The sequence below is a fragment of the Chlorocebus sabaeus genome, chromosome 8 (assembly GCF_047675955.1).
Source record: "Chlorocebus sabaeus isolate Y175 chromosome 8, mChlSab1.0.hap1, whole genome shotgun sequence".
Classification (NCBI taxonomy): Eukaryota; Metazoa; Chordata; class Mammalia; order Primates; family Cercopithecidae; genus Chlorocebus; species Chlorocebus sabaeus.
This window is the reverse complement of record NC_132911.1, coordinates 98,880,222-98,905,825: the sequence shown is the minus strand read 5'-3', so window position 1 is coordinate 98,905,825 and position 25,604 is coordinate 98,880,222. Positions and strand designations below refer to the sequence as shown.

Sequence of the window (25,604 nt, the reverse complement as noted above, 5' to 3'; positions counted from 1 at the left end):
TCATTTCATTTTTTTCAGATATTAATATATACTTAGCAGTGGGATTGCTAGATGCTACAGGTAGTTCTATTTTCACCTTCTGAGGAACCTCATACTGTTTTCCGTAATGGCTGTGCTACTTTACATTCCCACCAACAGTGTGCAAGGGTCTCCTTTTCTGCATCTCCTTGCCAACGCTTCTTTCATCTTTTTGATAACAGCCATTCAACAGGTGTCAGGTATTATTATCTCATTGTGGTTTTAATTTGCATTTCCCTGATGATTAGTGATCTTGGACATTTCTTCACATACCTGTCAGCCACGTGTCTGTTTCCTTCTGAGACATGTCAATTCAGGTCAAGTCATTCCTTCTAACAGTAATTAGACAGCAAAGCCAAATTATATTAAGGCACTGCCCCATAACATTAAGCCATATCTTCAGCATTTGGAAGAATGTTTGTTTTCTGAGCCTTCATGCAGTAAATCCAAAAGGGAGTTTTGTTCACTGCTCTAACCTACTGCCTAGAACAATGCCTGGCACACAGCAGGAACTCACAGCTGTTGAATTATTAGGCAAAATATGCATAATATATTTATTATCTTAGCAAAGGGGGGAATCCTCAAGTCACAATATATGGAGAACAGAAAGTTGTAAAATATTTTTTATTGTAAAAACAAAGTCAATAAAGGTTGACAATGTAAATGTTATCTCAGAACATTTCCCCTTGGTTCCTGAATTTGCTAGATTCCTATGTACCAGCAAGTCTCCATTAGCATTTCTCAGGTTTCATGATCCTTTTCAGATATGTTGGTTGATTATATGTATATATTGCTTACAAACAAAAATCCACCTGATATTAAAACAAACCAAAAAAAAAAAAAACATAAAAGCAAGCAAACGAACAGAAAACCCTAGTTTTGTTGTGCTTTTCTTTCACATTTCCTACAGGGAGATTTGTATATCTCAGATGCTTTCAAAATCTAATAGGTAAGTAAAATTAGTGCCCTAACCAAAGAGTAAGATACCAAAGAATCCTCCATCACAAGTTACTAAATCAAACTTCTCATGACATTTGCAGTATATTCAGATTTGAAGATTTTTTTTAATTTAGAATTTAAAACAAACTTTAGACTGCTGATTTTCCATATTTCAAAGACTAGCTGTTTGCAGCATATAAATGGAGAGAGTAGTGCAAAACACATCAAGTTTTATATGATAAATATATACTTTCAACCTAATGGCTGCCTCAAAAGTAAAGAGTGAGCAATTACTTCTCAAAATAAATCTAGATTGACTTTCAGTTCACAATTTAGAAATAGCAATTGCTACTCTATTTCCATAGATTGCAAACTGATTTCAGATACAGATTACACATACAATTGTTTTACAAAAATAGAAATATTGTTTGGGATTTTACAAAACTTTATAAAATATAACACTATATTTGCAAATTCAAGATAGTTTCACACTGAAATAGATAATACTTCCACGATATGAAGTCTAGCCAGACTTAAAGTGGTCTGCCTTGAGACCATCTTTACACATTATTTCTTCCAAATCTTCAAGCCTAGGTAAACCTGTGCTCTAACACAGGCTTTGTAAAAAAGAGATTGTTTATTTTCAAGGGTTTTATAAGATTTTCAATCCAGAAATAATGTTAAAGCAGAGGAATTTATATCTAAAAATATGTCTTACTAAAGATGGAAGCTAATGCAGTATAATTCTATGTAACTGATAAATTTCAAACCAAATTCCTAAGAATGACAACCTATTATTAATTTAAAATATATATTTGACAATTATAATTTGGGACCTATATAAAACAAATATATAATCACAACTATTTTATGGAAAAATATTTATTCATATAGAGCGAAAATACCTCCAAACTTAGTTATTTGTAGCTGTCGGATGAGAAGTATTTCCTAATTACACCCATTCATAAACACTCACTTTATCACTTCAAAGAGCACCAGTGTATTTTTTCGAAAACCAGAAAGTAAGAAGGTAGGGGGCTTATTTCATGTAACAGTGCTATTATGATAAGGCACCACTAGGTATATGAAAAAGCCAAACAAAGTATTTCCAAATCATGTGTTTTTGTTACTGGTGTTTTAACCATTAGACACAATGGTTAGAAAAAAGCTACTAACATATTAATGAACCACATTATAACCCCTTTCCCACCATTCTGTGCTTTTAGTTTTACCTATAACAGAAATGAAAACAACACAGTAGTACATGATCTGTTAAACAAACATCTTTTCCCAACCTTCCGAGAAAATAACCTAAAAATAAACAAGAATAAGAAACAAAAAATGTATCTGATATATTCGCAAAAGTCTATCCCTGTAGAAGAGTGCGAGGAGTGGGAGAAGGCAGGGGACCTACTTTCTATGGAATATATTGAGGCACATAGGTTACAAGTTTCTCAGGCAAATTCATGGCTAGAACAAAACAGAGAGCCCAGAATCTTACATTTCCCCCAGAGCTGATTTCTCAGACAGCCACACCTGATTAAATACTCCCAAATGTGTCCTTAGTCACTGCTGTCATCATCATCATCATCATCAGACATATCATTTAAAGGAGACTTCAATGACTGACTATAAGAGTCTGATCTAGCAGGTTGGCATGTGGCCATGTCCCCAGTAGAAAGCAGGTCATAGCAGAAGTCACAAATCCGCACAGGCTTAGAGGACTGGCTAGGAAGAAGAAATCTCTTTTCAGAGCAGGGCCCACAGACAACAAAACCACATTTGCGGCAATGGTGGCGACGATTAACAGGTGTGAACTTTGCTTTCTGACAACGCATACATACAGTTGCCTCAGAGTCAGGAACCCAGACAGCAGCATGTTCATTACTGGGTGTCTTCCCACTTTTGGAGAGTAAATCAGTAACACATTTATTTATGTGATTCATCCATTCTGATTTCTCCGTAGCAGTGGCAGCATAAACTGCAAAAGATTTAGTTGGTGTCTTGATTAGCCATCCATTCCTTAAGTCTCCCTCATCTTTGATGGAATCAATAGTGACATTTTCCAGGGGAATAATATGTTGTTTGTTATACTTTTTCTTCTGGATGACAATATTGCCATATACAAGAATATCATTAAATAAGAAAAACTGCCTTGCTTTGGGTTTTTTTCTGCACAACTTAGTCAATACTCCTTCTCCAATAAGAACTCGTCCAGGTATAGTTAAAGGTTGACCAGCTGCTCCGAAACAGTTTTCCACTATGCTTATACGTCTAGTATTTGCTTCACTGTTTGCCAAGCGATCCACCATCTTTCACTAATAGCCTTTTAAAAAAAAAAGAAAAAGAAATTAGCACATATAAATTATAAATTCCTATAATTATATATAAATTTAAGCTAACAAATCATTGCTTCTACACAAAGGCAAAATGTTCTAAAATTCTTTCCCTCTAAGATAATCACTAAGCACACCAAAAGGGCTAACATTTCTCAATTTTTAAAATCATCAAAAACACTTATTTGTCATCTCCATGTAGCACCACACTAGTTAAGCAGGTATTTGTAAAAGTATAAACTTCCTACAGACATAATTGAAAGATGATTGAATAATTAACATAACTTATCTCTGCAAAATAATGTTCAATGAAATGTAATCTCAATGGGATTCTGAACAATAGAGAACAAAATGTTACATAAACTAAGAAAAATGACTACTATTTTCCCAGTAAGCTATTACCACTGAGCTACAGCCTTAATTATCTCACCTGGATTACTAGAACTGTTTCCCAATATGTCTCCTGGCCTTCAGTCTTGCCCCCAAATCATCTTTTGGCAGTGATCTCTAAAATGCTAATTTGACCCCATCATTGCTCAAAACGATCCCTTAGCCTATTAAATACAGGGTGTTCAAGGCCTTTCATTACTTGGTTCTTACTTGTCACTGCAGCCTCACCATAAGTCACTCTTCACCTCAAATGTTACATTCTAAGAACACTCTGCTACTTGTAGTCCATTTCACTGTTGTTCCTTTTACTACTTACTACTGCAGCTAACTCAAACTCATCCTTCAAGACTTAGTTTAGGTTATCGTACCTCTTCCAGGAAGCCTTCTTTAAACTCCCATGCTAGACTAAAACCCTTCCTGTGAGCTTTCCATATTCCATGTATATTGTAGCTTCACTTTTACCAAAGGACTGAAATCTGTTCCTCCACAGACCACTGCAGAACCTAAAAAGCAGAGATCATCTGATAGCTATGTTTGAAACTGATATGGTCTGACACAGCAAAGGTACTAAAAAATGTTAATAACATTTTAACAATGTACAAAACACCATATTAATCTAAACATTTAATCTATAAGTCCAATATTAACTTCACTCAAGTCCCAGAGTTGTATCCTATTTCAAACCTACTAAACTAATACTACTATACTATAACCAAGTCATATTAAAGAACAACAAGCCTTGAGAAGAAGAAAATTTAAAGTTTAAAGACTAACAGCATAGTACAAGTTCCAGTATTCAGCTCAAAAACTGACACTCTAACCCTTCTTGGCCTCCATTATAAAGGACACTAGAATTCTGGTTATTCCTGAATTCTGTCTCCCCCCAAATCTTGGATCTTTATAAAGCCCTTTTGTCCTCCACAAAGGTAGGATGTGGCAGGCCTAAAAGTTTTTCCCAAGAATTAATAGGATAACCCATGGTTCCAAACTGGAAAGGTTTCTCTTTCTAATTAGGACTAATATGCCAGCCAATTAAAAGTCTACTATCCTATGCACAAGTATATCACAGAAAAGGAAATAAAAACAGCTAATAAACAGGAAAAGAGGCTCAATCTCTATCATAAAGAAATGATATTAAACATTAGTATATTTTTCACTTAGATTAATAGAAATTTTTAAACTTACTAAGATGCAGTACTCATAAAGGTATAGGGAAATAGGTACTCTTGTACACTACAGAGAATATGTGCATTCACCAATCTAAAGAAATTTCACTCACATGCATGAAGATATGTACAAGGATAATCAGTACAGCATTGTTTATAACAGAAAACAATTGGAAAAGCTGCAAATATCCATCAAGAGGAATTGGTTGAAAAAGTTATGACATACCTTTAATCACATCTCTTGAGAATAAGATAGATCTAAAACTAGTGACAAAGAAAATGCTCAAGATCTTCAGGTGGGGAAAAGAGATGCATATCCTGATCTCATTGTTATTTCAAATAAATACCATATTTCATCATATCTAAGATGCTATAGATTTTAAGACATATTTATGTGCAACTCATAAAGAGAAAAATGTTGCCAATTAAACCACAGCATACCACTGATTATAAGACAGCCCAATTTCAAAGACATAAAATATACTAAAAAATGTTTCTCTTTAGACTCAATGGAATACATATTTCAAAAGCATAATCATAGATATCTGTATATGTAAGCACACACAGAACATAAAGTTGGAAAATATATACTATACTATCAACAATGGTAGTTTATCTCCAGATACTATGGATCATTTTTTCATATTTTACATTATATTCAGGCATTCAACAAGTATTTGTCAGGCACTTAGGATCTAGGTGCAGGAAAAGTAAAAATAAACAACACAGGTGATCATACTTGAGTATGTGACATTAGATAAAAATTTTTAAAAGTAATAAATTAAACAATATAGGAAAGGTCCCTGCTCTTCAGGGTTTACATTCTAGTTGGGGAGGAGGAAAGAGAAAACAAAATCGAGAATCTAGTACTAATCAATTCTATAATTTTTTTTAAAGCAATTTTTAAAAGAAACTGAGAGTCACTATTCAGACTAGATGGTCAGGAAAGGCCTTTCTACAGTGGTGTCATTTCAGCTGTACTAGATGGGCAGACATAAGAAGGGGTAAGGATAGGGGAGAATATTCTAGACAAAAGGAGTAACTGCAAAGGCCCTAAAGCAGGAAAAGATATTGGCACTTAAAAAAAAAAAACTCACAGATCTATTTATCTCCACCTGAATCAACTACTGAGTCCACCCATTTCGACATATTAATTAACTCACATACAACACAGATTTCCAATTATTGCTACTATGAAAAGTAATACTATCATAAATTTGTAGAGTGCTTTTCATATTATTTTCTGATTTGAACTGTTTGAAATGTTTATAAAGTCACTAGAGAAGATTTTATTGTCCCCCAAAGAAGCATCTAATAATATTAGCTGAACTGTGAGCTGATGAAGACATTAAGGCACAAAGATATTTAATAATGTAAAAGCAAAACTTAACCTGGAATGAACTCTACTCATAGGGAGTCCAACCAATGTGCTGAGCACTTTGCACTTATTACTGTATTTATCCCTCTTGCAGCAACCTTGTGATACATGCACTATTAGCTCCATTTTATGGATGAGTAAACAGACAAAGAGGGGTTAAATAACTTGCCCAAGGCTGTCACAGCAGACCAGGCCTCAAATCTGATTTCTCTGTGATGTTACAGTATATTATGGCACACTAATTGTTCCTTCGAACTCCACTGACTCTACAAGAACTCTAAGGAAGCTATTAACTAACCTCTGGACCTTCACTGCAAACCCTAAAAAACTGAAGATAAGGGAATACTATCTTGAACAAATGACCTGAAAGGATGGATATGTCATGATTTACCCAGCTAGTCTCTTGATAATCTTTCATTGTCCAAATTTTTCAATATATTAAGTCTAAATCTCTGTTCATAAATCTTTCTCCCTGTTTAAGAATGATGCAACTTAAGCGAGGTTTGGGGCATTATTAATTAGTATATGGCTGCAGCAAAGCAAATAGCTTTCAAAGTTTGACAATGACCAACATAAACACATTTTATATTGCAAGGTTACAAACACTCGTATAATTATTTCAACAATGATCGATGCATTATTTTACCTTCATTTATTTTAATGATTCTGGCAGCCCACTTGATTGATTGATGGGTTGTCACCTATATCTGAAAAAAAATGGGCATACACAAAACCTAAGGCCTTTGGCCTTAAGCAGCCTCTTCCATTATCCTCTTTCATTTTCTGTATGTGTCAGACATAAAAAAAGATAGTAAGCACTGAACAAAAAAACCCAGGAATACACAAATGCTGCCCTGCACACACACACACACACACACACACACACACACAAGAGAGAGAAAGAGAGAATGGTGGTAGGGAAATAAGCAGCAGCAAGGAAAGAAAGGAGTGGGGAGAGGTTATCAAAAGGGAATCAAAGTGCCACTTTTTTCTGGGTTACAGCTAGATACCCCAAATAATGTTCTTTGGTAAACTGGATTAGGGCACTACCATTTGGCTCAGGGCCTAAGCAAGGCCTCCCCCTTCCCCTAAAGCCCAAATCTAAATTTAATTCCAGCACACTCAGGTGCCCCAAGCAGAAAGAATGCTATACTTTTGTAAGAGGACTAGAATACAAGATTACAGGGCCTAGCCAAGGACTGAATCCTTCCCATATCCTACTCGTTGAGGGGCACCAAAAGAGGAAGCAGAAGAGAGCTATAAACATGGTTCAATTTGAGTAATGTCTACTTTTCTTGGGAAAGAATATCAGTGAATATAGGAAGAACTTAGAAGAAAGCTTTCCCATCCCCTCACAGAAGTGGCTTCATAGAATAAATTCTAAGAAGTAAATAAAATTACTGGGTCAAAAGGCAGGAATAAAGAATCTTGCTACCTTTTACAAAATTTCCATTCTGGAACTAACACCAATTTACCAAGCAGCACAAAGACAGTATCCGTTCCATCTTGTCCTACATATGGTATTTTTCTTTAAAAATTTCAGCAAGCATGACAGATTTTTAAAACCATCTTGCTTTATTCATTTGACTCACTTTTATTTAGTGTTTATTCATCCAACAATTATTCACTGAGCACTCTCTAGATGCTGGGTATTACGCTTTTCTTCTTAGAGCTTAGAGGCCAGTGGAAGAGAAAGCCAATAAATAAATAGGTAATTCCAAAAGATGAAGTACAATGAAGGAAATAAGCCGGTTGTCAAGATACAGGGGGAAACTCATTTAGATTGAGTAGTACAAAAAGGCCTCACTGAGGTAGTATGATAAACTGAGTCTTAAGGGATGAGGAGTCAGCCATGCAAAGGAAATACTATAAACAAAGGTCCTAAGACAGGAAGGAAAAGTACTTTTAATTGAATGTTTTATTCCGTAGCTACCTAATGAGGTCAATGATTTTCTAATGTGTTTATTAATCAATTGCATTTTAAAACTATATATTTAGAGGTTATTAATCTGAGTGTGTTACATATAAAAGCTATTAATCCTTTGTTTGTTTTTCTAATATATTAATCTATAGTTTTATGGTGTTTGACACGAAGTCAGTTGTATTTCTTAAGCAGTTAAACTTACAGATCTTTTCTTGGTGACTTTTCTTCCATCACTCCTAAGGTTCCCTTTCCAGATATCAGATGCACCTATTTATTATCTATGCTTTATGACATAAACTCTACATTTAATCATTTTATCCACCTAAAATGTATTCTGGCATAGGTAAAAATACTTTTTTGCTTTTCAAATATTTGCATTCTAAAAGAGCTAACTAATTGTTCCAGAAACACCAAGAACTGTGTGACCTCAGATATCCTTACTTGTAAATGGAAGTAATAGCAGATACATCAAGGAAAAGATTAATGAGATAACGCATATAAAATGTTCAGCAAGTAGTCAACGAGTGGTAGCTTGCATTAATGCTATTAGTAATCTAACCTACTGATTGATGTCACTCTCATATTAAATTTTTACCTATTCTAAAATCTGCTTCTGGACTATCTGCTTTAATCCATTAACCTGTTTCATAATTCCTATGTCAGTACCATATATCTGGTAGCTCTATTCTAGACCATTACTCAACTTTCTTAAAAACATTTTAACTAATCTTGTTTATCTGTCCAGATAAAATCTACGTAGAATAGCGGTTCTCAACCTTAGCTTCACATTGGAATCACAAGGCAGATTTAACCTTTGGCATATCAGAAAAAAAAATGTTCACTTCAATTGACTATCTGGGTCCAAAATACCTTTTATTTTTAATATTTTAAGTAATTTTATGACCAATTTACAAAAATAATAAAGTAGTTTTTTTAAAAAACTAAGAGAAAGCTTCATAAAAACTTAAACATAACAGAATTTTTAATTTCATCTTTCTCTGATTTTAAAGGTAGATATATCCGAAATAGGAAACATCCTTTGAAAGAAACTTCGAATGCACGAACATATATTATTTCCAATTTTTGTCCTTAGAAATATTGTTAATTCTTGAGTTTGAAAAAAACTCATCTAGGAATCATCATTTGAAGACTCACAGTCTAAGATTTCACTTATACAACTAAATTCACTATCATTATTAAGTGTTGTTTCTTTGCATTTATCTTCTGACTTGTCTAATAGTTTTGAAATGTCTTCCTTTGCCTTTTTTTTTGCTATTAAAGACAGAAAATAAATGAAAAAATATGAATTCTCAAATATGTTAAATGAAAGTTTAGAACAAAAATGCTAAAAAGGATGATCTCAAAACTGTTTTCGTATCTTTTTAAGAAATGATACAGTAGTGATGCTATATTTCACCACTGCGTCATCCTTCTTGGCAATTCTATCACTCTTCCATTTTCTTCTTTTTGGCATAATTGGAGGAAATTAATGAATAATGATTAAATAATTTGCAGGATAATGAAATAGCAAAATGCTTCAAGATATAGGAAAAGTAAAATCACTAAGATCCCATAATATATCTTAGATTTATGAATACCCAAAGAAACCATATGGTAACTGCACGCTAGAATGAGTTTTATTTTGCTTTTTAAAATAAGTAAATTTTGTTTTTGTTCTTTGGAAGACTTTAAGAAAAGAGTTATAGAATATGAATCAATATAATAATTAGAACTACTCAGAAAAGAAACCGAAAACCTAAAATTAAGAACAATGAATTCTGCTGATAAATATCAAGGGTTAAGAAACATCAATACCTAGATTCTTCCCCAGATAGTCTAATTTTATTGGTCCGGGGTATGCAGGGTAAGACCTGTGCACCAGAATATTTTTAAAGTTCCTCAGATAATTGTAACGTGTAGCTAAGCTTTAGAACCATTTTTTAATTACGATAAATAAATAAAAGAATAAAATTCCACTGAAACGTTGATGAAACTTATGTTACATCCATAAATTAATTTAATTAACATCTTTACAGTTTTGAGCATTTAAGGGTGATAGTATCTCTTCCCAAGGCTTCAAATCTTTTATGGCATAGTAATTTTGTATGCTTCTTCTGTAAGATAGTTACACTTCTTAAATAGGCTCCCAGATTTTGTACTTTTTGTTGCCACTTTGAATCTAAGCTCTTTTTCACAGCATGTTTTCTAATTAGTTAAAACTGTTAATAGGAAAACTATTGATACTTGTTTCTTTTCACATTCAGGTACTTCATAGAATTCTATTAATTTCAACAGTTTTCCACTTTACCTTTTTTTTTTTTTTTTTTTTTTTTACATTGTCTTCTTTTCCAGCAGTGCCTGGCAGTGTTAATTCACAGTTAAAATGTAAAAATTAGAGCAGAAGCATATCTTTTATAAAGCCAGCTTTTATATACCAATTTTTAAAAATAATCAAAGGTTTCAAGTTATCTTCTTCACACTGTAGACAAGAACTGCATTTACAATGTCTAAACTCCATCCTAGTCTTTTGGTAACAACCTGCTTTTAAAGTAGCATGTTCTTCAGTGGGGTGTCTACCACCTGTTAAAAATGTAATTGGAAGAGCAAAAACTCTTTAAAAAAAAAAAAAAAAGACACAGAATCCTACCTACAATTGAGAAGAAAGACCAACTGTCATAGACTACTATGTCCTAGTTCTCCCTACTGGAAAATCAATACTTCTTGTCTCATCCTTACAGGTCAGTTTAAAATGAAAACAAATCTAATTTTATTTCTTACATATACCCATGATATCTGTTATCAGTGAGCTTCAGTATTCAACCGTGCATTATAGTGGAAAACCAATGAACTATGAACTAAAGGACCTGGATTCTAATCTTGGTTCAGACACTAAATAAGTGATTTCATACGAATTACTTACCTTTTTTTTTTTTTTTTAAGGAAGAAAACATAATTTTTAAAGCTCTTTCGGTCCTTAAAATAGTGAGTCTTTGATAGTAAATGGGCCATATTTTCTGGTTTACTGTAGACTTACTTGTCTATAAGTTAATTTTTAATCAAATTTATGACTCTTTTAATCTCAATCAAGATTTTAAAATCTGTGTTACTGCTGGACTGAAACTTTACAGAAAATGTAAAAAGAAAGGAAGAAGCTAACAAGCAACTGGAGAACAGAGGTAAAAACAAACAGCAATAAACTATCAGAGGTACATCCTCCTGAGCAAATGTATAGTATCAAAGCAAACTATTCCTTTCTTAATACATCTAAGTCAAATGAACAAATATTCTGAGTACCTACCATCTGCAAGGGACAAGACAGTTCTTACTTTCAAAAGTTCTACAGTTTAGTAACCAGAATAATAATCAGGGAATTCTTGGTAAGAGTCTCAATAAATCATTAAGATGATAAAGCAAAAAAAGAAATACTTGAAAATTTAGCAAATTGCATTTGGAATTTTAGTACACTCTACTTATTCCATCAAAAAGAGAGGTCAAGATTTTTTCTGTCCCTTTCCACCAGGATTTCTGCCACTGTGGCCAACCAACTACACAATATGTGTTGTAGAAATTACTAGTGATAAAAGGAAGAGGTTCATTTCTTTGGTAAGACAAAACTTTCATATGTTAATTTTAAATTTATTAAAACTGGATTAAGAAAAATGGAAACTTCAAAATTCTGAATCACATTTAGACAGAGGTCATTTTTTTTTCTTTATATCTCTCATAGGTACCAAACATGCCTATTACGGAAAAGTAGACTTATTCTACAATCTCAGCCAAGAAAGAAAAAAAGGAAGTAACATTTACTGGGCACCTACACATGTGCATAATAGCACATCCACATTATACTCTTTCATTTAATAATCTCGATTTTGCTGTGATCATTACTTTAATTTTACAAAAAAACTGAGTCATGAACTAACTAGCTAAGCAATTATCAAATGGCCTCACAGTTTTGTTTTTTGTTTTTTTTCCTGGGTTTTTTGTTTTTTGCTTTTTCTTGAGACAGAGTTTCACTTCTATCACCCAGGCTGGATGGAGTGCAATGGCAAAATCTCGGCTCACTGCAACCTCTGCCTCCCGAGTTCAAGCAATTCTCCTGCCTCAGCCTCCCGAGTAGCTGGGATTACAGGCAGCCACCATCATACCCTAATGATTTTTGTATTTTTAGTAGAGACAAGGTTTCACCAAGTTGGCCAGGCTGGTCTTGAATTCCTGACCTCAGGTGATCCATCCGCCTCGCCTCCCACAGTGCTGGGATTACAGGCTGATTGGTGCGTAGTTTGAGTTTGATGCTCACCCTGATCATAAAATGGAGTAGACAGCTAAGCTGGATGTAGCTAGAATGAATAAAAGGCCTAGGCTGAAATTAATTAGGGGGTTGGGAATAGGAAGGGGAGTTCACAGGAGAAGGGCAATAGAAAAGGCTAAGGTTGGGGCAGTAATATAGAGGATAATGGTGGATGTTGAGGGTTTTTAGGGTTCTTTAGTGAAGAGTTTTACTGCGTTGGTGAAGGGTTGTAATAGCCCACAGAGGCCTACAACATTAGATCCTTTGCGTAGTTGCATGTAGCCTAGTATTTTTCGTTCAATAAGTGTAAGGAATGCTATGGCGGCTAGTACGGGTGCAATAAGAAGTAGAAGGTTTGTTACAGGCATGGTGTTAAGAGGAGTTGAACCTCTGATTATAAAGTTTTAAGTTTTATGCAATTACCAGGCTCTGCCATCTTAACAAACCCTGTTCTTGGATTGGGTGTGTGATATTCTATTAGATTAAGATTATATCATCTATGGAGAGAGGGCGCTTTGTGAAGTGGGCCCTATTTCTCTTATCCTTTCGTACAGGGAGAAATATAGAATAGACAGAAACCGACCTGGATTGCTCCGGTCTGAACTCAGATCACATGGGACTTTAATCGTTGAACAAACGAACCTTTGATACCTGCTGCACCATTAGGATGTCCTGATCCAACATCGAGGTCGTAAACCCTATTGTCGATATGGACTCTAGAATAGGACTGTGCTATTATCCCTAGGGTAACTTGTTTCGTTGGTCAAGTTATTGGGTCAGTTGTGCATACTGATTCGTTTTGGCTGGTGTGGCCTTAGCATAGGTTGTTCGGAGGCTGGGTTATGCTCCGAGGTCACCCCAACCAAAATTTTTAATGCAGGTGCAGTAATTTAAAATCTGTAGATTTGTATAGTTTTGATTGCATTGTAAATTAAAGCTCCATAGGGTCTTCTCGTCTTATTGTTTTATGTCCGCTTCTTCATGGGCAGGTCAATTTCACTGGTTAAAAGTAAGAGACAGTTGAACCCTTGTGGTGCCATTCATACAAGTCCCTATTTAAGGAACAAGTGATTATGCTACCTTTGTTTGCATGGTCAGGGTACCGCAGCCGTTAAACAAGTGTCACTGGGCAGGCAGTGCCTCTAATACTGGTAATGCTAGAGGTGATGTTTTTGGTAAACAGGCGGGGTGTTAAGTTTGTCGAGTTCCTTTTACTTTTTTTAAACTTTCCTTAAGAGCATGCAGGTGTTGGGTTAACAGTATGAGTACTATTGGGTTTGTTTTTTGTTTGTTAATATTAGGCTGTGCCACCATGCCCAGCCTTTTTTTTTTTTTTTTTTAAATGCATATTCTTTCCATTATACCTTCACCTTCAGAAATAAATATGGCAGAAGTATTTTTTGCATATGCACCTATATTATGTATTTGGAATAGCCACTGACAAAATAAGAGGAAAAGAAATTACATATCTATGGTAATAACCATAAGATACACTCAAAATGATTCTTCAAATACTAAAAAGAAGTAAAAGGCAAAGCTATGACTAATTTAGGGTACTAGTAAAGGCAGTTTCATATAGGTAAGATTTGATAGCAAAATAGTATGTAAGAACAAGTCAGTCATAGTTGAAGATTTTAGAAAATGAGTTTGGAAAATCAGAACAGTCACACTGGAGGTTTAAAAACATCTTTAGAGAGGTAGGAGAGAGGAAACAAATACGGATTTCAAGTTCTAAACAAGCCCTTTAAATTTTTACTATTTAAATCTTTTGGCTTCCCTGGGCCACGCTGGAAGAACTGTCTTGGGCCACACATAAAATACACTAACACTAATGATAGCTAATGAGCTAAAGAAAATAAGAAAACAAAAAAATGAAAAAGAAAAAAAAAAAATCACACACACAAAAAATCTCAAAATGTTTTAAGAAAGTTTACGAATTTATATTGGGCACATTCCAAGCTGTCCTAGGCTACATGCACCCCGTGGGCTGCAGATTGGACAAGTTTGATTTAAATCATCCTACACAAGGCAAGATTTAATATTCTTTAACTATTGCTATAATCAAGTAAGTCTATTCAGAAACCAGATTCCTTGGGCAACCGAATCAAATCTAAAATCCTTAACCTGGTATTCAAGGCCCTTCACAGTCAAGTCCTAACTTGTTGCAATCTATCCTTCCAGTTTTACCTCTTTCTATACATTTTTTTTGTTATAGTCAAATCAGACTACTAGCTATTACCAGAATATGCTCAGGGCTTCCTTCCCTACCTCTAAGCTCGGCATGTCCTCCCTCCTTTGTTCTTCTCTATTTAGTGAAATCTCACCAATTCTTCAAGACACTCAGTTCAATCGCCTCACAGCCAAATATTGTGGCTGGGTATTTCCTGTGGCCAGGTATATCCTCATACCATTTTATTTGTACCACTTTATAGCACTTATAGTCTATTTGTTTCATAAAAATATGTGTACTTGCTCATTCCCAACAGATGTGGAGGTTCCTTAAAAAAAGATTATTTCCTCCAACTTTGTATTTGCAACAGCACCTAAAAAAATGCTTGTATAAATGGCATCAATGTGCACTGAACTGAATATGATCAGCAGTTAGAAGTGGCAGCAGCTCTCAATCTTGAGTTTGATGAAAATCAAAGACTTCATTTTTAACGTCTACATTAATTTTCACAGAAAACAGGAACCACACCCTACCCATCAACTGCTTCACTAGACCCACAGATTTTAAATTTACAAGCAAATGTTGTGGCCCATTTCAGTACAGTATATAATTAAAAATTCTAAGTATTGAGCAAGGCATATCCTGTTTTTTAAAAAATTTCAATCTCATGATAATATATATAAATGATTTCTTCTTTCTCCAAAAAGCACAGCTGTTTAGTTAGTAAATAAAAAATGATGATTACGTGCATATTTTCATCACCACAAAACTCAGATTCAAAAACTCACATCATTTCTAAAAGTATTTGTACAGGGGCAGCTGTACAGTGCTGACAGCTGTAAAGAAAGCATTGGATAATATCTAAAAAATAGCTAGGGCACAATTGCACAAGCCTGTAATCCAGCACTTTGGGAGGCCGTGGCAGGTAGATCACTTGAGCCCAGGAGTTCAAGACCAGCCTGGCCAACATGGTGAAACCCCATTTCTACCAAAATTACATAAATCAGCCAGGTATGGTGGTGTGCACTTGTGGTCCCAGCTACTCGGGAGGCTGAGGTGGGAGGATAGCTTGAGCCTGGGGGGCCAAGGCTACAGTGAATCATGACTACACCACTGCACTGCAGCCTGGACCACAGAGCGAGAACCTGTCTCAACAAAAAAAAAAAATTAATTAAATAATATCTGAAAAATAAACCTGGTAAAGCTCAACTAAAACACTACTGAGGAATTAGTTACCCTGTCACATCCCTGGCCAATTTTCTTTAGTATCATTCAAAACAGTTACAACCTGTTCACTGCATTCAAGGTTTATATGTTTGGTGGAAAAAAGAACAAAGAAGACACTAGGAAATAAAATATATGCCACAAGGTTTAATACAAAACACAAGGAGGTAAGTATTATAATAAAAATATTAGCAAAGTAGTAAGGAAGCAAAAAAAGCAAAGAGTGAGGGCATGGCACAGAGAATACAGCATTTGAACACTGAAAACAGGTTGTGAAGAATGAGCGGAATTTAAGAAGGCAAAAAAAATGGCTAAATAAAGGCACAAAGCTTTGCAAGTAAAAACCCACATAAAAAGTCACACTGGGCGGGGCGCAGTGGCTCATGCCTATAACCCCAGCACTTTAGGAGGCTGAGGCAGGTAGATCACTTGAGGTCAGGAGTTCAAGACCAGCCTGGCCAACAGTGAAACCCCATTTCTACCAAAAAAAAAAAATTAGTCCGGTGTGGTGGCATGCACCTGCAGTCCCAGCTACTTGAGAGGCTGAGGCAAGAGAATTGCTTGAAACCAGAAGGCAGAGGTTACAGTGAGCCAAGATCGCACCACTGCACTCCAGCCTGAGCCACAGAGCAAGACTCCCTCTCAAAAAAAAAAAAAAAAGAAGAAGAAGTCACACTGTACAGCTGCAGCAGAAGCTGTAGGGGAGTTATTTAGTGGGAAAAGAGGGGAAAAATAAGACAAAATCTTGTTAATATCTGAGACTTCCTTCTGAAACTTTTGGAAGGAGTGACCTGATCTGATCTGGATTTTTCTAAGATAACTGTAGAAATAATGAAAGATAAATTGAGAAGGAAGAGACTGAAAACAGGATCCGGTTGAAAAGTAACTGCAAAAATAGAGGGGAAAGTTGATGAAGAGTCTGAAGCTTATAATAGGAAAAGAAAGGATGGGTCAGATTCAGAACTGCAGACTGGATATAGAAGAGTAAAGCTAAAAGTAATCTCCAGGGTTTTAGTCTAAGTGATTAATTCAGAAAAGCAAATGAAACCATTAACTTTTAATGAATTCCAAGTAGCCAAACATTTATTATCACTTGCTCTGTGAAAAGCAGTATTAAAGGACAGAAGATACTCAAAACTGAAAATCTTTGTGGAAGAGAAAGACAGCTATATTCTCATGTTCATATAGACAAGTATATATACTTCAGTTGTATTTCTATAGGAAAGATGATCATGGGAGTATCTGACAAGGAAAAAACCGAAACGAGGAAGGGGTTTGGTATCCCTATAGTGTGCTATAAACTGAGGTATACAATTAACTTAAATCTGTGCAAAGTCTAACACAGCAGAGGAAAAACAAGCCAAAAACTTTTTTTTTAACTTAAAAAAAAAAAAAAAAAAAAAAAAAAAAAAAAAAAAACCAACAGTGATGAAGGTCCCAGGGCCAAGGAGTTGAGGTAGGATGTAATTTTGACCAGGTAGAACATCTAGGAACATGTCTTGTAAGAACTAGAAATTCAAGCTGGGCCTTAAAGCAAAAGTAGTAGCTCAAACTATCTGGGGTTTGGGTATGGATAATGGTACACAAGTCTATTCGCCCAGAGAGGAAATAATGGAACCTAGGTCAGAAGAGGCAGGGTCAGGAGAAGGCATAGTGATACGAAGTCTGGTAAAACAGGGATGAGAAAAACTCAAAAGAAAGCAAACATCAGATAGAGTTTACACTTTATTACACAGGCCATGGGAAGACAAAGGTTTTTAAATAGGAAAATATTAATCAGACACAAAAGCAGTACACAGGATGGACTGAAGAGAATATGGAGAAGAATGAAGACAAAGAAACCAGTCATATGAGGATTACAACAATCTCTAAATGAAAGGTAAGAAAAGCCTGAACCACAATAATTGGCAGATAACGGAGGCATAGCAGACAGGATTTAGGAAATAACTGAATACGTGGATGAAAAGGGACTGTAAGATGACTTCCAAGGCTTAAGGGTAAGCCACTGGGCAGATGCTAGCTTTGTTTCAGGAGAGAGAAGAAATCAGTCTGGGATATATTTATCTTGAAGTCCTCCAGGGCATCCACAAGATGCCAGGATGGGCAGGGGGCTCCAGGACAGAGAGATTTGGTAGTCACCCACCTAGAGATGCTGGCTGATGCTGGAAGAAAAACAAGGGCGGAGGACTAAACTTTGGGGAACCCCTAGTTTAGAAAGCAGGAGAAAATTAAGAGAAAAAAGAATGGGACACAAAGGAGCACAAAGCACCTTTTCAACCTGCTCTCACACGTTTCACAACTCTCAGAGACTAAATAACCTGTCAAAAGGTCACAATCAGCAGTGGGACACATGGAAAACAACAACAACAACAAAACAAGGATTAATGGCAATGTATAACAATAAAATATTTTAAATTTTTACCCACAAAAATGTATCCTGGAGAAATAAACTGGAGGAAGGGGGTGGAGGGGGTGCGGCATACAAAATGTTTTCCCACTATTAACTCTAATAGTGAAAAACAAAACCTAAATTTATAGCTGAGGAATAGTTAAATATATCACAAAAAGCTATCATAAAAGAAAAATTTTACTACCTAAACTTTTAAAACTTCATCATTGGGGGAAGAATATTAAAGTAATATGGCAAAGGGTCAACATTTACTGATTGACTGATGGGACAGGGTCTTGTTTTGTCACCCAGGCTGGAGTGCACTGGCACAATCTCAATTCATTGCAACCTCTACCTCCCAGTCTCAAGTGATCTTCCCACCTCAGCCTCCTGAGTAGTTGGGACTACAGGCGTGCCACCATGCCCAACTAATTTTTGTATATTTTATAGAGACAGGGTTTTGCCATGTTGCCCAGGCTGGTCTCAAACTCCTGGACTCGAGCAATCTGATCTGCCCACCTTGGCCTCCTAAAGTGCTGGGATTACAGGTGTGAGCCACCACACCCAGCCAACATTTTTAATACACAAAGGGCTCCTGTAAATACACAAGAAAAAAGGAAAATATCCCAACAGAAAAATAAGAAACAAATGTCAATTTAAAAAAATGAAAATGACCAGAAAATTTTAAAAATGACTCTCAATCCCAATCAAAGAAATAAAAATTAAAATGATATTCATAAATTACTCACCTCTCTAAGATGTGGTGAAAATGGGCCCTCATATCCTTGACAATACTGTATACACACTGGAACAACTTTTCTAAATGCCATTTTGGCAATATAAATGCTTTAGAAAGTTTATACAACAGTTCTATTTCCAATAATATATACAAAAATTAAAAGTGTACAGTTGTTCACATGAAGTTCACGGTAGCTTTGTCTATAATATGGAAAAGCTGGAAACAATCTAAATATTTAACAATAGGAGACTAAATAAATTATGGCACATCCATTAATTTTTAGGCAGTTTTTTTGGAAACATAATATTCAATGTGAAAAACTGTTAAATAAAGCATTTTATTAAATAAAAGTTTCTAAACAGCACATATAGTATAAGCCGATTTGTTATTTAAAAGTGGTTGATATGCACCAAAAAGTTAGTAGTGGTTATCTCTAAGTACTAGACTAATAATATTTTGATGTGCCTAATTATCTTATAATGAACACATTCTCTCATAGACAAAAAAAAGCCTTCTAGTTTGGGAAGAAAATACAAAGAAGAATGTGTAGAAAAATATAACTATAAAAAGCAAAATATAGTTACATGTACAATTAATAAAAATATGAGCAAAGAACACAAAAATCTTTTTCCCCAACTATTGTTTAAATGAAACAAGTATAAAGAATTAAAAATAGTTCCACTTCTGAAAATGGGGGGAAAAAAAGATGAAGTTGGTGCAGAGAAGAAAATAGAAAATTCACATCATAAAATCTTAATCATTTTAGAAGGAAGCAAGGTCAAAGTCAAGTGTTTCAAGACTGGGGTTAGCAACCTGACTCGAGTGAAAAAGCAACAGAGAAAATAAGTCAACTTGGGGATAAGACAAAGATTAGAAAGTGACTAGTATATAGCAGGTAGAAAACAAGTACATAACAATCACCAAAAGCGTGACTTTGGGGGAGAGTGTGGGGCAGGGACAAAAGTAGAAAACTGACCAGTTATACCCAGCAAAGGTCAAGGAGAGGAGGGACTATGTGGTCTAGTGAGTTCATGGTTAGAACATGAACTACAGAGTTCAAGGTTGAAAAGAAGGAAGACAACTAATGGCCTAGGAGGGAATAGAGGTGACAATAAGGACAAAAAGCTGCTTCACTAGTTATGACAGAAAAAGAGAAACAGACCCTTGCATCGCCATCTGGCCACAAGGTTTAAGACTTGAGGTAGAGTGGTTCTGAATGATGACAAGTAACATGGTCATAACATGCAGGCTGCTGTTGCAGAGTAGCAGTGAGGGTCACTGGAATTAGTGTAGTTCCAAATGTGGCCATTCTGGCCAGAAATGAATGTAACCCTTACTTAACCTCTATGCACTTCGCTTTCCTCAGTTCCAAGTATTTAATACATCCTTTCTAGCCTGACTGATAGGAATGTGGCTGGCAGCTAACTCCTCTGCATTTTATTCAACTACAAAATGAAGAGCATAAGGAGATGGGAAATTGAGTTAAATAAAAGGTTTCACCACCTGACTGAACACTAAAGTCAGGGGTGCTTTTAAAAAGGGGCAAAATTACCTATGTTCTGTCCCCAAATCCAGTAATTCTGATTTATTTGTCCTGGGGTGGGATCCAGGCAATATTATTTCTAAGTACCTCCTCAGGAGATTTTAATGTGTAGCCAAGGCTGAAAACTGAACTAGGTATTCCTACAGGCTGCTTCCCTTTAAAAGTTTTTAAATTCTATGATTCTACATTATTCACTGTCATTCGTTCATTTGTTAAAATAATACCTAAAATAATACCTTATCGTATTCCAGGCCCTTCCACAAACATCGAATCTTGGGTGATCCTCACGATAACACTGAGGCAAATATTTCTGTGCCCATTTCACAAATGAGTCCAGAGAAGCTTACAGAAGTGAAGCGGCTTTTTCAAGAGTCACAAGCTAGCAAGGAGCTGAGCCAGGACAAGGTTTATTTGTTCCAGTCCATCCTACATGCAACTTGCTTTCTTTCCAGTGTCCTCACAGCAACCATCTGAATGCCTTTTATTCTCTTCCCAGGACCTCCCTAAATTGAGCACATTAGTTTGTGGTTTACAGTTTGACAGGGGAGAAAGTTATCTTGGGTGGGCGCAGGAAATAAACCCCGAATTCTACAGTCTAAATTACAGAATTACAAAACACCTTAACCTAGAGAGGTTTTCCAACTTAAAACAGCACTGTGAAAGTATATCCATTAAGTATTTTTAATTCAGTTAAGTCAACCCATACATTGGTTTTAAATATAAGCAGGCAGCTTATGTACAAAGCTGGTTCATCAAAGACAAACAACAGAAAAAAAAAATTCATATACTTTCTATTAAGCAGGGCATTCTAAAACTTCTAAGACAATTCCAGCAAAACAATAATTGATAGAGCTATATGGGATTTGTTCCAAGAGCTTAAATGTATAAATATGACCTTTAAAATTTTCAAGCAATAACAATATTTCCATCAAGTTCAAATACATTCAATCACACTTAAAATTATGATTATAATCCTTTTGATGATCCATGGTTTCTCTCTCATACATCAGTAATTATACTTTAATCCATTATCTACTTAGAAATTTCATAAATATTCAAGTTCTGTACTCCTGGGTCAAAATTCACTCAGTTACTAAGGTAAATTATCAACAAAACATATATATACATGTGCGTGTGTGTGTGTATATATATATAAAATAAACCAATTTGTGGATTTAATGGAGTTGATGGCATGTACTGGGAAAAAGACTACAAAGAAGATTTAACTACGATGCTCATGGAATTTACAATTTCATAAGAAATTCATGAAGCATATTTACAAGGAACAAACATATGTGTACTCATCCATTCAAACCTTTCCTGAGCATCTGCTATGTTCTTGGCATACAGGGAATGAAGAGGCAAATCAGCCCCGATGTGTTGCCTGCTGTCACGGAGATGTCATGACAGATTTATGCGATATTTACAGTAATATCATGGGAGAAATTAATTGATTTCTGGGGAGAGAAAGGGAGTGGAATGAGAGAACAGAGCAGAAAAGGCTTCAAAGAGTATAGGCTTAAGTATTTTTAAGGAAAAATTTCATCACAAGGATCACCTGTAAATCAGCTCGCTGGGAAATAAGTATACTGAAGAACTAAATTCAAGTCAGAGCAGTGATAAGAGCAAACGAGATGGACAGATTGCTCCAGAAAACTGAGTTATGTATCCTACAAAGTTATGCTATAGGAAAAATGAAAAGGTTTCAGAGTCATTAGATCCCAGTTAAATACCAGCTTGGCTGCTACATTTGTGAAATTAGTTTATTTCATTTCTAAATAAAAAATAAATATTATAATGGCATTTACTTGACAATGAAGCAAAGCTAAAAGAATTCTTAAGAACAACAGAAACTGGCAATAGAGCCTGAGCAACATGGCAAAACCTTGTCTCCACAAAATTCAAACAAAAATTAGCCAGGTGTGGTGATGCGCGCCTGTATTCCTAACTACTCAGGAGGCTGAGGTGGATCACCTGAGCCCCGGGAGGTCGAGGCTGCAGTGAGCCGAGATGACACCACTGCACTCCAGCCTGGGCGACAGAGATAGAGACCCTGTCTAGGAAAAGGAAAAGGAAGGAAGAAAAAAGGAAAAAGAAATTGACAATCAAATATGAGCAGAAGCTGTATTTTTAGATCTAAAAAGTAAAATTCTCCAAGAACTTGGGGTTTTAGGGCTTACTGTATTTAAGAGGCTTTTCAGTTCATTTAACAGAATTTTAAAGCAAGATGTCTTCATTTAAAAATCATTTAGATTCAGTTACTGAGGCTGAATCTTTTCTTTTGATGCTCAGTCACTACACTACTTTTATTCAGAGGCCAATTACGTGTGCTTTCCAAATAAATAGCTTAATACCATTCACCCCCCGTGCGGTCGGGACCCAAGGAGATTACAATGAAGCCTTCGTTAATACTGAATTAACGTGAAGACCCCACGAGCTACCAGAGTATTAAAAAAAGGTAAATGCTCAAAACACGGTAGGCATTCACCCTTAAGAAACTAAAGGCAGGGGAAAAAAACTTCAAACTGTCAGGATCACTTCTCCTTATTCTTAAAAGAACACATGCCTTTAAGACTCTCAAAGTTAGTGTCTAAATTTTTCTTTAATGAGTCTCTTCAACAGCGTACTACACAACACGACAAAGAAGGCATTTATCAACAACGTGTTTTGTGAGTCTATGAATTACCGAGGAGGGCTTAGGTGTCTGTAACCTTCATACCCACTTCCACCGCACACTCAAGTTATTGCTGGAATGTACGGAGAGCACACAAGGCTATTCAAGCAACACCAGCAGCGCGCTCTCGGCCTTCAATCACGTTTTTAAAAAGAAAAATAAATTCGGCAAAGGATCATAAAACTTTAAAAGGCTCCAAATAAATAAACCATCGCCTCTATCAGAACAAGTTCTGCGGGGCCATTTTTTTCTCCCAATTGACATACAAATATGTAGTTCAGGTCACAACGTCCCCACATGCAGACCCTGCAAACTTTTCGAACAGAAATTTGTTGCGACCCTGAGACGCCCCCGGCCGTCTCCGGGACCCCCGTCCCCAGGCGCCAAAACTTCTCGCCCGACCTCGGGGCTTCTTCCCGCGTCCGCCGGCCCCCGCCCCGCAGACCCGTGGACCGGACCCTCCCCGGCGGCCCCCGTTTCCCCGCGGCAGCGGCGGCGTCCTGCGGGCGGGCGCGGCTTGCTCCCGGGCTGGCAGGACGGCGGCGGCGACTGGCCTGCGGGCCGGCCCTGGCGAGAGGGGAGCGGCTGGGAGCGCCCCGTTTCTCACAGACCCCAACATGGCGTCGGCCGCCACCGCCCGCGACGACAACACCTCCCAGCGCCGCGACGGCTCCGGGACCGCGGGAGGAAGCGCCCGGAAAGTTTCACGTCTCCTCTCCCGGCCAGCCAGGAGCCGGCGGACCACCCACTCGGGCTTCACCTACCCCGACGGCCGCGGGCGGCGGCGGCAGCGAAGGCGAAGGTCCGATCCTCCTGGTCGCGGACGCAGGGCGCGGACTCTGCCCGTTCCCCGCCCGGGCCTCCCAGGGTGTGTGCGGCCCGCAGCGCCGCTCAGCCGGCGCGATCCAGACGCGGTGGGCGGGCGGGACGCCAGCGCAGCCGCTCGCAGGTGACTCCCCCGCCCCTCCAGTCGAACCCGACAACGGCTGCCTGGGCTGGCCTCTCCCCTGCGCGCGCACGGGCGCGCCCCCGCCCACACTCCGGGCGCGAGCGCGCGGTCACGAGCACACCCACACCGCTCGCTCCCCCGCCCTTTCTTGCCAGTTCCCTCGCCCCGCCCCTCGCCCCGCCCCTCGCGCCCCTCGCGACGCGCTCTAGGGGCGGGGCCTTTGGCGGAGGCCACACCCGCCCAGGCCTTCCGCGGGCGGAGCTTGTGCATGTGTGATGTCTGGACGCGCTCCCGCGACGCGTTGAGGTGCACGTGGGGCGCCTTACCTGACTTTCCTGACTCCGACCAGCCCTTAGAAAGTATTGCTCAACTGTCTACCAAGTTCTTAGGGAGACTGGAAGAATAGAAGGAAGACACCTCCCCACCCACAGCAGGCCTCCCCAGGGAACTGAAGAACGAGAAAGTCAGGCTTTGGATTTAGATGCCCAAAGGCGTCGGTACTGGCATTTGCTGCTCCCATTTAGCACAGCAATCCTTCCAGTCACACTTTCCCTTTGCTTTACCTAAAATCCCTCCTCTTGAAACCTAGGGAACTGCGGCGACACACACATACCCCACGTGCTCCAGCCAGCCCTTTCTTTTAAATGCATACTTTAGAATTCTGGTCTTTCCAAAACTTTGACGACACAAAACCCCATCAGCCTACTTCACATACCTAGAAACTGTAATTATAGCATAGTATATAAGGTTAAATGTGCGCTAATTAATCTGATAGCTAATTGCTCTGGTGGGTGCGTGGAGAGGTAACGAAGTTGCTTAGGGTAGACCAGGGATGGGGGCGAGGTGGGGAGAACAGCATACTTACTTTAAACAAAGTGTGTGTGGTGTGTAGGAGAAAATTGAGTTTTGGTAAATTTTATATTTCTTATTCATCTATTATTTCAGTAAGTTGTTTTAACCTGCGTTTGATTGCTGTTGAATTCGAGTCACTACCAGCCAAGCTGCACGTGGATGAGCACCTAGGGAAGAGAGCAGACTTGGGTTCCGCCCTGCTGTTCCACCTGGGATCCTCCTCCTCCAGGCTTGCTGCCTCCCATCCTCCTCTATTTCAATAGAGTTTGTCTCTGAAACAAGTCTTTTTTTTCTTTAGTTAATAATTAGAACAAAATTGGCAAAGATGAACTTTTTTTAAATGGGGAAAGTTGTATGATCACACACACACAATCTTTCGTGTGTTAGAGTTGTCTCTAGATGAGTACGGAAGTCGCCAGGGCCAGTCACTTGTCTGTACCATCACTCTACCTCATTCATCTCTACATGCACAGAATATCTATCAGTGGGGAAAAGGCAGGACTAAATAATGCCTAGAGTCCTTTTAAATTTGGAAAGTAGGAATTGCTATGTCTGGTTGTCTAAGGTCAAGTCTAGAGCATTAGTTATCAAATATTTTTGGTCACTCACTCTCATTAGTAAA

The 25,604-nt window shown here is 37.4% G+C and overlaps 1 protein-coding gene across 3 annotated transcripts; it reads right to left on the bottom strand.

Moving 5' to 3' along the window:
* Nucleotides 1–625: 625 nt before the first annotated feature.
* PLEKHF2 (pleckstrin homology and FYVE domain containing 2) lies at nt 626–24,254 on the bottom strand. 3 transcript variants are annotated; one of them, XM_008001147.3, is made up of 3 exons: nt 23,946–24,254; nt 6,874–6,934; nt 626–3,283 (listed from the first exon to the last, which is right to left on the bottom strand). In XM_008001147.3, exon 3 carries the CDS (start codon nt 3,267–3,269, stop codon nt 2,520–2,522), a length of 750 nt encoding a protein of 249 aa, XP_007999338.2. In that variant the 5' UTR covers nt 3,270–3,283; nt 6,874–6,934; nt 23,946–24,254; the 3' UTR covers nt 626–2,519. The 3 variants fall into 3 exon arrangements, with proteins under 3 accessions (XP_007999338.2, XP_007999337.2, XP_072874329.1); XM_008001146.3 differs by lacking the exon at nt 6,874–6,934 and having other exon boundaries at nt 23,946–24,252; XM_073018228.1 differs by lacking the exons at nt 6,874–6,934; nt 23,946–24,254 and adding an exon at nt 4,052–6,842.
* Between the last annotated feature and the right edge of the window lie 1,350 nt (nt 24,255–25,604).